Source organism: Vigna unguiculata, chromosome 8, assembly GCF_004118075.2.
Source record: "Vigna unguiculata cultivar IT97K-499-35 chromosome 8, ASM411807v1, whole genome shotgun sequence".
Taxonomy (NCBI): domain Eukaryota; kingdom Viridiplantae; phylum Streptophyta; class Magnoliopsida; order Fabales; family Fabaceae; genus Vigna; species Vigna unguiculata.
Genome location: NC_040286.1, coordinates 22,257,174 through 22,270,010, shown reverse-complemented (window position 1 = coordinate 22,270,010; position 12,837 = coordinate 22,257,174). Strand labels below are relative to the sequence as shown.

Sequence of the window (12,837 nt, the reverse complement as noted above, 5' to 3'; positions counted from 1 at the left end):
TTGCTTGTTAGTCCATTCCATGTTTTTGTATTTGCTAAAGGACCCTTATGAACTCCTATTTAAAGGGTGTTCCTTGTCTTGTAAAAGGGTTTATCATTTTGTTTCTAAACTACTGTGTTTCAACCATCAAATTTTCGTGAGTTCTCCTTCCTAGAAGTGAACTCACCTTTGCCTTATCTTGCTTGCAAGTGGCGGCACCATCACTCATCTCTAGGGTTTGGTTGGCTTAGATCCCCCCTATGAGTGGCATGCTTCTTCCGTGCTTCATCTTCTATGCTTTCCATTTTTTAATGTTTCTTCTTTCATTTTGCTCTTAAGTGTTGTTAACGTCGTGTGAGTTTAAGTTTGAATCCAACTCTCTTCTTCCTTTCATGAGCTTGAGAAATGAACCTTCACATCTAGATAACTTGTTATCTTAATGTCTAGTGGGAATTTTCAAAAAGCTTGTTGTGGAAGATTGTGGTGGTGATCTAGGGAGGAGTAATTGCGCTTGTGTGTGAATGAAGAAGAGAAAGGTGTGCGTTGCGTGGAAGAAGATCGGACGATGACGCCGACAAAACTTCGGATGGTGGCCAGCCTTGTAACCGCCGGCCTTGGTGATCAGCGATGTTGGTGCCTGTGTCGGTATTGTTGTGCATTATAAGGGTTGAAGATGAAATCCGAAAAAAACCTTTGAGCTTCTCTTTTGAAGAAGATGAAGGTAGATGTTCTAGGGTTTGGTCTGACCCAATGTTTGGTGGAAGAGGGAAAATGCAAATTTGAGAAGTGAGGGTGGAGGGCCTGAAAGATTGAAGTTTCGAGAAAAAATAAAATTCAGGAGGGAAATGAGTAGATAATTTGGAAAAGTATTTTTTATAACTTTTATTTAAAAGCGACACTTAAAGTTGTCGAATTTTACATGTTAAATATGACCATATGAACAAATGACGGTTAAAATCGTCAAATGTTGCAAGTAAAATACGACAGTTCAAAAATTGTTGTATTATTGTGTAAAAAGCGATAGTTTTAAATAACTGTCATATCAAAATTGTCACAATTTACACGATTTTTTGTAGTGTTAGGTTATATTAGGAATATTGTATGTGTGTTATTTCTAAGTTATTTGTTACTTTTGTGTGTTATTTGTTACTCCTAAATATAAGTACTATAATTTTTCTACATAATGTGTTGATACAATATTATTTTGAACTATATAAAAAAATATACTTAGGATAAATTGCAGGATAGACATTCTATGCTCACAGACAATATATGTGCAATTAAATAATCATTACAAATCAGGTATAGAAAAACGTATAGAAATTCTAAATTCAATTAACTAATATCTGTTGAGAAACTAATCCACTCGCCTAATGAACTGATCCTTTCGTCGAGTGAAAAGACATTTTTTGACCAGCGACTAGGTGGTTCGCCAAGCGAGTAATTCACTTGGAATCCAGGGAGAAAATCCATCAATAAGTCGTCCAACAACTCACAATTCAAAGGGATCCCTGATTTGAAATTCACCTAGTGAGTCCCAATTCAGAGCAATCCCTAATGTGAGATTCGTCCAACGAAAATTACTCGCTTAGCGAGTCTGCATAATTCAGTAGAATAACAATTCTGAAGAATTGTGCACTCCATACTCAGCTTAGACAACCAGGGTAACTTCACAAATACCAGTTACATGCTAACTTCAAATTTCATCCTCAATATCATCACAATTTGAACCCACTAAACCTATGACATTACCAACATTTCTAAGCAAACAACGTTGCAATCAACATATCAATTTACATACTTCAAGGAACACACAACAACTCAATTTCATCAACCAAATTCAAGTTTATCAGAACTATCAATGTCAATTAATCTTAAATACAATATTTAAAACATCAATCATGCTTAAACAAATTAAAACTTCAATTTTATAGGTTCCACAAATCACCTATCATTACACAATACATATACAGTCACAAGTCACAATACAAACATACAATTACAATTTCCACATGCTTGTAACTTAAAATAATGCAATTAGCTCCCCTTACCTATTATCCTACTTAAACAATTTTATAAATGCCATAAACCTCTAACTCCAAATGATGTTTTATTTACACATAGAAATATCACAAGAACGACCAGGACATATCATTTTGATCACTGATTAGCAGAGACTCATACTAATGATTATAAAAATGCATACAAGGAAGATAGCTCACATAGAAAACAAAATTTGACTAAAAAGACAACAAAAACTCAACTTATGCAAATGGAGAAACTGATCGGTCCAACTTGAAGAGCTCGCCGAGATGATCGATCTTTTGGTCTCGGTTCTTCAATCAGATGACCAAAGAAATAGAACTCCTAAAAGAAATCAGAAAATTCTAGAAAAGTTTAATTTTAAACTAATATTGAATGGTATAATACTTATTAAAAATTACACTTATGTAATTTGAAAGTTTCTTATATACAAAAAGTTATATTAATTTAAAATAATTTAATTATATATATATATAGATGATAAATTTCTTCATATTTTAATATACTTAATTGTGTCGATATATATATATATATATATATATATATATATATATATATATATATATATATATATATATATATATATATATATATATATGAAAGATTCCTCATTCCGGTTTTTATATTTATTTTTTAAACAAGTTTTTTAATCAAAAATAATTATTTTATCAATACTATATTTTAAGTGACTGTTTGGCTAAATTTAACCAAATTTTTGGATTGACCTTATTTTAAACTTAATTATTTTTAATTAAAAAAAATACTTACATAATAAATAAAATTTATTTATAATAAATTTATATGTAAAGGAATTCCTCTTTTTTTATTCATATTTATATTTTCTATTTTACCTTTTAAATAATTATTTTAGTCTAAAAAATATTTATTAATATTGTTCTTTCAATCATCGTTTCAGTTTTTTTAATTTAACATTTTTTAAATTTAACTATTTTTTAATTAAAAATTACTTATAAAATAAATTAAAATTATTTAGAATAAAATTACAAAATATTATTTATATTTAATTTTAAAATAATAATAAAAAAATTATTTTTTTTATTATCATAAAAAATATAAACACACGTACATGTATTTTCTCTCGTATTGTTATTAACAAAATTAACTTTTATATAAAAAATTAACAATTCATTTCAATATCTTTTATTTATATATATATATATATATATATATATATATATATATATATATATATATATATATATATATTTGTCTGTATGTGTATTTTGCCTTGAGTCGAACCAATGTTCTTAAAATTATTAACTTTGTTTCGGTAATTTCTGAAAAAATTTAATATATTTTTGTTACGAGCTTTTGATATATTTTGCTCTTAAATTTTAAAACTGAATACTCCTAACTCAGCTTTATTTTTGTTACGAGCTTTGATATATTTTACTCTTAAATTTTAAAAGTAAGTACTCCTAACTCAGCAGTTAGAATGTATCAACCTAATAAACTACTCAAACACTAATTAAGATTAAACGTTGTTTAACAATTAAAAGATAGAATTAATACAATTGGATTAGAAATGTTATATTTCTTTTTCAATTTTAAAGTTTCAAATTAAAATATATCAAAATTTGAAACAAAAAAAAATTAACTTTATTTTAAAATTTAGAGACTAAAAATATATTTAAGTTAATTATAAAATCAGTTTCCTCAATTTTAAAACAAAATAAATAAATAAAATGTAGTTCATAATTCGGTTATTTAGAAACTAATTACTGACTATATTTCTATTGAAATTACATTCAACCACGTTCACAATTCGGTAAAACCGAATTTTAAACTACTATAGTACTTCGTTTTACTTAGATAATTATTTAGTACAATATGCTAGTGAAATAAAATTAAAACTTGTGTTGCAAAAAAAAAAAAAAAGAGAATAAAAGCACACACAGAAAATGCATATTAAAAGTATCTTTGAACTTAGAAGTACTTGAAACTGAACTTTATATTCCGATTCTACTAGCTAAACTCTTGATTTTTAAATATTTTTATAATCTTTCTTCTATAATTTAGTTAAATATTGAAACTCGTGTTAGAACTAAAATATTGAAGGTGAAAGTTTAGATATGTAAAATATATTAAGGTATAACATTAAGTTAATATTAAAAAAATAAAATTTCATAAGAACATGGCAATGAACAAAACTCTTACAGAAGCATATCATGAACTTGACAAGTGGGTTACCATAATATTGGTGAAACTGGTCTATGTGAAAGATACTGAATTAATGAACAGCTCAAGCAAGTGGAAAAAAAAATAATAATTTGGGTTGGAAGTTATTAAACAACGGATTGTGCCATCACAAACATGTTTAAATACTCTCCAGTCTTAGCCTATTCTTTAAGGAGTCAAGACAATAGAAAAGAAAAGTGAGAAAACAGAAACCTAAAATAGGTTTTACTGCTTAACCAAAGAAGGTTATTATTGGATATTTCTTGGTTAGTTGGATCTTTGATTTATATTTAACCTTTAAATCCACGAATTTAGCAAATAATTCAGAGTAGTGGTTAAAGTGAGAACACCATCCGCTTTAGGTTTGTTTCAGTTTTCTATATTTTGTGGCGGCTCAGATTTCGCTTCAGGTACTAACTGTTGTGCTCATCTCTCCAACCCTTCCTCAAACCAAATACTATATATTAAAATATGATAATCCTTCTTCTTCTTTAGCAAAACCCTGTTTTGGAGTAAAAACATTGTTTTCTTCTTAACTCTTTTGTTTGTTTTTTATTTTTTGAACAATTTTTCTGGCAAAAAGTAGAAACATAGCCGAATGGCTAGAAGGATCATGGGTTTCTCTCCTACTAGAGGAGGGCAGGGTCAACAGTACCCACCTATGGCAAGCCAAAGGTCTTTGTACAACCTTAGTTTTGAGGATGTTCAGAGACAGTTGTTGTTGGGAAACACAAGTGGACATGTTGTGCAAGAACCTTCATGTGATCATGATTCATTCACCAAAAGCAATGGCATTGGTGAGGCTTGGAGGGGAATTGTTGACCATGACCACATCTTGAATGAACCTACTTTAGGGGAATCAACCATTGAACATTTCCTAGCTAATGCTGGTGTGATCAATGTAGCAGATCAGAATGCTAACGTTCACATTCCGACCCCAATGGTCATTGATTCAATCCATCATCAACAACATTGGTTGCAAATTCCTTCGGTTAACGTTAACACCCACCGACCTCAAGATTTCAGTGTTTCTAATAACTCATTCTACGATAGCCAACTCAGTTATTCAGAAAACTCAGTGGGGATTCCAATGTCTCCTTCCTATTCAGATTCTTCCAAGACTTCTCTTTTTAGAAAGAGAAAGAACTCAAATGATGATACGCTGGAAAAGGCCGTAGAGAGAAGACAGAAGAGAATGGCTAAGAACAGAGAATCTGCAGCACGATCAAGGGCAAAGAAACAGGTTAGTTTGGATTCTCTACTAGTTTTTCCTGTGTCTTCAAACTATGTTTCTCTGCTGTATCACCACTGATTTTAAAATTTTAAAAGAGCTATATCAAACAGTCCAGTAGAAAAGTTAAATTCATTATTTCAATGTCTCATCAACTTTCTTGGGTCACACAAATTTTTATATCACTATAGTTTGTTCTTTATCGTATTTTTTTGGTCCAGGAACACATACTTAGATTAGAGAACGAGAAGTGTCGCCTTCAGAAAGTGAATTGCTGGCTCAAAAAGCTGAAGGTACATTCAGCAATCCATTTTCAACTGAAAATAGTTGTGTTTTTTGTGTGTATGTGTTGTGCTAATAATTCATTTTTATGATTGTTTGCATCGCGCTATTTGTAAGCAAATAGATTTTTTATTTATTTAAGACAAAGCACTATACACAGGTAAGTGCACATATTTTTGTAAGCCAACGAGCAGAAGTGTTTGTTATGTACAATGAAAAAGATATTTTCTATTCCATTTTTATAATCCAAAGTTAGATATACAAAATAGAAGAAATTCGTGTTTTGGACTTTTTAGCGAAAGAGAATGTCAAATAAAAATAATGCAAGGTTCTAAAAATGAGAGTAACATCTTTGTTTGTTTTGAGGGTTTATTCTAACCACAAACGATGCAAGTACAAGGCATTTCTAGTTTTCTTTATCATAAAAAATATATAAAAAAGGAAAAAAAATACTTGGGTATTCAAACTCTTTTACAAAAAGAGTCTGAAGTTTAGTTTGAAACAAAGAAAAACAAGTTAAAAGGATAAAAAGAGAAAGTGTAACAGTGAGAACCGTACACCTACAGAACTTCTATATATTAAAATAAATGTATATAAAAAATTAAAAGAATTAAAGAGACGGTATGAAAGATTATATAAATTAATTTTAATTTGTAAAGAAACTTATTTCACTTGAAAAGCTTCTTCTTCCCGCAACAAAAGAAAAAAAAGAAAATTCTAATTAACTTCACAGATTATTTATTTTACTCTCTGAAACCTTGACCTAAAATCGATCCCTTCCTTAATTAATGTCTTTATTTAATTGCTAAGTATTCATTTGGTGTAATCTCTCATCCTTAACCTAAAAACTTCTCCCTTATAATTGGTTAGTGTTTTCATTTTATTTGATTAAATTCGGTGCAAATGTGTTATGCTTTCTCTTTCATTTCACTTTCAATCATTGGCTTTCTTTGAATTTATTATTATTATTATTATTATTATTATTATTATTATATATATATATATATATATATATATATATTTATTGTTGATTCTTTGGACTAAAATCACACACACACACAAACTGGGGTTTTAATTTTTTTTTTTCCTTTGTTTTGGTACGTACTATAACCTAGTTTCTCAACTTTTTAAGAAAAAGAGATTTTTTTTTATGGAGTTTTTTTCCTTCAATTCTTTATACAAATCAAAATTAATTAGGTGGATATCTTTTTTATTATTAATGTATAGGCTTGCTTGCCTAGATAGGATTAGACGTTACATTTACTTTATTAACATTATATTCAAATACAACAGAGATATGCATTAACAATTCGGAATTATTATTTTGACATATAGAAAAGTACAACTACTTCACAACTCAATAAATTAATATTTTGATTATAATTTTTAGAATGGATTATCAAATATTTTATCTTAATGGGTAAAAGTATCATTTATGTGATGTCTTTACGATACAATATGCATCACGCCAGTTTTGAGATTAATAGTACACACTATTTTACGAGAGTATTAAATGATAGATATTTTCTGTTGTAAAATTTTTAACTTGTAAGTTAATTCAAATTATCATTATTAAATTATTCGATAATTATTATAAAATTTATTATGAAATTGATTATAATGTCAGCGTATAGTATTTTACTTTTCAATATTCCAAGAATTTAATTCAAATGTATTGATAATTTAAAGTTTTTATAATCGGTTGATAGTGCGTGGAAACTCTTCTGTGTAATTTAAAAACTATATGCCAGATAAATTGCAATTAACTGTTGGTGTAAATTTGTTAACTAATAATAATTCATAAAATCAAACTCGTGTTATAATACTTTTTTTTAAAATAACAAGGTTCATTAAGGCGATTAGTTGCGATGGCGCCAAGAATTTTCTAACTATAAAATTTCCATTCATTCTTCTTAATCATTATTTTTCTTTAAAATGTTATATTCCAATCTTTTTTGCGTTAATAAATATTTTATTCATATTCGAATATTTAATTTTTTATTTATTTATATTAAGACAAAGCCAAGATGGACTCAAGTCCCTACCGGCTTCAAAATATTCTTTTAACATTTTTTGAAGATAAAAAGTATGATTTAATAATTTGCTCGTTTATAATTAACAAAAAAAAATAGTTTATGGTGTCCATGTGACAATATTATAGCGCGTATTTGTGTTAATTAACGTTTTGATTTGTTCAACATAAAAACTAGACTTAATAATATTTTTATCTTTATATTTATAACAATAATTTAATATTTTTTCTTTATTTATTTTTTTATTCAATGTGGTCTCCATATTTTTAAAAAGGCTGATATAATCTGTCTCATATGAAAAGTATAAAATAAAAAGTAAAACAGATTTCTAACATGCACGTAGTTATTGTTTCCGAGAAAGATAATTAATATTAATACAATGATTTAAAAAATAAATAAAAACTCTCTTTATCTTGAAAATGAGTCTTTTATTGCATTGCCTAGATGAGTGATTATTACTAAAACAATTTAGGCCATGTATGTTGTTTGCTTTGAAAAAGATAGTTTACTAGTTATAAAAAGAAATGACTTTTTCAGAGAAAATTGATAATAATACAAGGAGAAAAATAAATGTTGGTAATGTTTATATTTTTCTTCTTTTTTATTAGCAATTGGATTGTTTTATAAGAGTAGCTCAGTTATTGCAATTACCTAACATATTTCTCTTCAAGCTTTGTTTAATTTTAGGAGTAAAGGAAAGGAGAATGAACAATAATTGCTTAACAACCAGATCATATTTGCTAAATGAAGCTCCAATAAAAAGGTTAGTCATTAACACTATAATAAAATCGAAATTTAAAAATGAAAAACTAAAAACGATGAACTATTACCTTTTTTAAACTCGTGGTAAATATTACTATGTACTATACAAATTAAGATATAGGACTCGTATGTCTCAGATTTTTGTACTCGATGATAATTTTTCTAATTGTAAACTACTCGGTCATAATCATTTTCCTGATGATGAACAGAGCAAATTAACTTCCATTTTATTGCTAATTAATCTCTGAAATCAATTGCTAAATTACTTAGATTGAAATTATTATTTTTTAAGTAACGAAAATAGTCTTTAATATTTTTCATATGAATATTGCAGGAATTGGGTGCAAAGTTATTTTCATCTACAAGTGTGACTCCAAGATACCAACTACGTCGAACCAGCTCAACAACATTTTAGCTTCATATTCATTAAAATGGCATTCAGAAAAACGTGATTTTCATCTTATTGCTTCATTCTTTAAACAGAATGTATAGTGTTTGCGAAACAATAATGAGCCTTTTGTATTTTTAGAGTATTCAAGTGTTCATAGAAGGAAAATGGCTCGCATATTGAGAAATTTAGAGTTCTCAAAATTTTTGTAAGGTCCGTGCTATTAGAGCAGTTTTTTTATTAATAGAATAAATATTACCTCTGTAAATATATTGATAGAGTTTCTAAAATTTTAGGTCAAATTATTTATTTTTGCTTTTATAATTGTTTTCCTTTTAAGCCTTTACTGAGAAATCTATAAATTGCAACAAGGAAGGCATCTTCCACTTTATTGCAAAGCCTTGTTTTCATTGATGAAAGAAGCACATTTTGTGGAAGTAGTCGAACTTGGAGGATTCAACTCAAGATGAATTACTTATTGCTGAGTTTTTGTGATGAATCGCGCTAAGTCACGTTAAAAAATAAATAATACGAGTGAAAGTATCATTTTTCAATTGCTTAATACATAAACTTTGGTAATTGAATTTTGGAGTAAATGTTGTTGTTGATTAGTACAATTCTTTTGATAACATGTTGTAATTAATAACTTCAAAATATTTAAAAGCATAAGTGAAATTTAAAGCTAAGTTAAGAAGGAAAATTTTCAAAATTTGATCACACAATCTATTTATATTTAGGCATTTACGAGATATTCAACTTAATATATATGTCCATTATTATTATTAAATTGAATATAATTATGGTATACTTACTGATAATAGTTGAATATTGGATAAGAATAGAAAACTTGAAAGTTAATGGTATTTATTTATAATTAAAATACAGTTTAAGTTATTTAGTTTTATTATTGAAGATCAAAAACCTATAGATACTTAACGATATTAAAGAAAAGTATTAACTAATAGGCTTAATTACTCGGAACATATCATTTCAAAATGGTACCCAATTTTAAGTTTGTTACATTGATATTTTTTATATTCATGAATAACAAAGTTTTAGTAAATTTGTTATTCATGACTTTTACCATTAACTTTAATATAAATTTCAATACTTAATTTTATAAGTCATTTTTAGTACCAAATATCAATATAACATTTATATAAATAATAAATTTTGTCTTAAAAGAGATACAATATTTCTCTATTTTAAAAATAATATATATAATTGAACAAAATTCAAACAAATAGAACCGGGACTAAATTGAAACAAATAAACATATGAGTATTAAATTGAAACAAATAGACACATGTGGGGACTAAATTGAACTCAAGACAATGACACTTGGCAGGTACCTTGCCACGTGTCACTGACAATGCCACATCAACGATCTGACACGTGGCAAATTTTTTTAAAAAATAATTTTAAATTTTAAATTTTAAAAAATTTTAAAAAAAATTTAAAAAAATTAAAAAAACTAGAGGCTGACACGTGGTAAGGTACTTAACGGCATTTGCGAAAACTTAACGAAGGGTACTGCATTGATGCACATTACGAATTTGGGTACTAAATTGAGACAAACTTAAAAGTGGGTACCATTTTGAAATTTTGGAACCAAACTGGGTATGTTCCGAGTAATTAAACCTAACTAATACTAACACAAAAATTACTTATAATGTCGTCCAATTAACGTCTGCTAGAGAGAAAATCAACATAACAAAATGACCGGTGGCATTTTTGTCAATAAAGTGTCAAATTTGACGTCTGTCTAGCTAATCCCCGACGTAACATAACATCATTTTTTCTCTGCCCCGACGTCACCTCTGCATAACGTCGGTTTTTCTCTGCCCTAACATCACTCGACGTCAGTTTTTTCACTTATCAGACGTCAGTCAACGTCGGCTGGGCATAGAACCGACGTCCCGTCACATTATATTCCAGATCTGCAACGCGAACAACCATTGTTCCTTTTCTCCGCAAGACCTCCTTCGCGTTTCGCCGGCCAGTGTGACTTCTGCAGGTGAGTTTTCCACCATAAAACTTGTTGGGTTTTGATTTGTGCACTGATTTATGCATTTTGAACTGATTGAATTTCATTTTGGTCTCCATTTCACATAAATATAGGGTTTTCTTCTTTGTTTGCCTATAGCTCACCCTCCTCCACATATAATTACATATAGATTTATTCGTAAATAATTACATATAGATTTATTCATACATAATTATATGGAGTTTTTTTATAGTAATTACTTGCAAATAAATTCGTAGGTAACTCTATGTGTTACAAAAGTCCTAGTTAGAGATGTCAAATAAACTCGTTATTGTGGGTATTGCTCGAACCCGTCCCTATTATGATGGGAAATCTCCACATTGACTGGGTATGAGTATGAATATGGAGAATCCCCGACTTTTTTAACTAGGTATGAGGATGTACATATTCGTCCGTCCCCGTCCCCACCATAATACATGTCTTTGTCATATCCTCGTTCCCGTTTAAATTATTAAAAAATTAAAAACTAATTAATAACCTTGTGTATGTGTGTGTGTGTGTATGTAGACTTTCTATTTTTCATTTATTCTAATTGTTTGGTTTGTCATGAATTTCATTCGCATCTCTAATATATTTCCCATCTTATCATTACCTTTATGCAATTATGTTCAAATTATGTATGTTAATTAAATATTTTTTATGTCTCACATTTGAGTATTTCTATTCTTTTTTAATATTTTTATTTATTATATAGTTTTCTTTCACATGAGAATATTTAACTCTCTCAAATTAACTGTTTAATAGCATAAAGCTTCATTTGCTAGGTAATATAACCATTGACTATGTTTATATTTGAAAAGCTTTCGTAGATCTCTTAGATATTTTTCATCTTATCATACCCTTAGTTGAACATTTATTTTCCTTTGTGTGATTTCATTCAATATTCTTTCAAATTATTTCTACGACACACATTTGATAATTTTTTAATATTTTTATGTGTTGTATATTTTTATAATGTAGAATTCTATTTTTGATATATTTTATATAATTATATTTTATTTTCTAACTCATTATCAATCATATTGTAATTTTGTCACTATAATTGTATAAATAAATTTTATTTACTATGATATGAAAATTTAATATAATTGTCATGAATTTTTTTTATCACCATTCAGTATATATTAAAGTTCAAAAGATACAAGATTTATGTCAAATTTTATTATTATTAGTTTAATATTTCTTCTTTGCACGATTTTGGTCAAATGATGTATTATAACTTTGATTAGTATAAAAAAACTAGATTTATCAGAATTTAAAAAATTAAAGTAAACAAAAATTTAAAATATATTTTAATTTGAATATTTGTTTCCTTTTATATTTTTTCAAAAATTTTATCAACTACCTTTTCTACGCCAAGAAAGTGATTGCACAAACTTTAGAATTATAAGGTTTGATCACTAGTGATGACCCTCCTTTCATGTGTTGGTTGCAACAAGGAGGCTTCATGGCGTGGATGCAATGCAAGAAGATGTGGAAAAGTGTCTCGGTGGTGGTGATTGAGTGGTGATGAACGTACTTTAAGAAGGTTGGGTCAATCTTAGAGGAGGAAGGCTAAAGGAGATTCTAAAAGAATGCTTTAGTTAGGTGACTCTCAAAGAATGTTTGTAGAGTAATTGTTTTTTTTTTTGTCAGGTTAAAATATTCCCTTAGTCCATGTTTTTGTTGAAAAATCTCAAATAGGTCCTAAAATTTTTTTTAGTCTCAATTAGGTCCATATTTTTGAAAATGTGTAACAATTAGGCTCATTCCGTTAGTATGGTGTTATGGTGTTAAGGATATGCCACGTGTCAGCTTCTCATTTTTTTGAATTTTTGAATTTTTTTAATTTTTTTTGAAAATTATTCATGCCACGTGTCACATCAATATTGTG

The 12,837-nt window shown here is 28.0% G+C and overlaps 1 protein-coding gene across 1 annotated transcript; it reads left to right on the top strand.

Moving 5' to 3' along the window:
- The first annotated feature begins 4,819 nt into the window (after window positions 1–4,819).
- LOC114194996 (ABSCISIC ACID-INSENSITIVE 5-like protein 2) lies at window positions 4,820–5,533 on the top strand. Its single transcript, XM_028085395.1, has one exon. It carries the CDS (start codon window positions 4,820–4,822, stop codon window positions 5,531–5,533), a length of 714 nt encoding a protein of 237 aa, XP_027941196.1.
- Window positions 5,534–12,837: the final 7,304 nt, after the last annotated feature.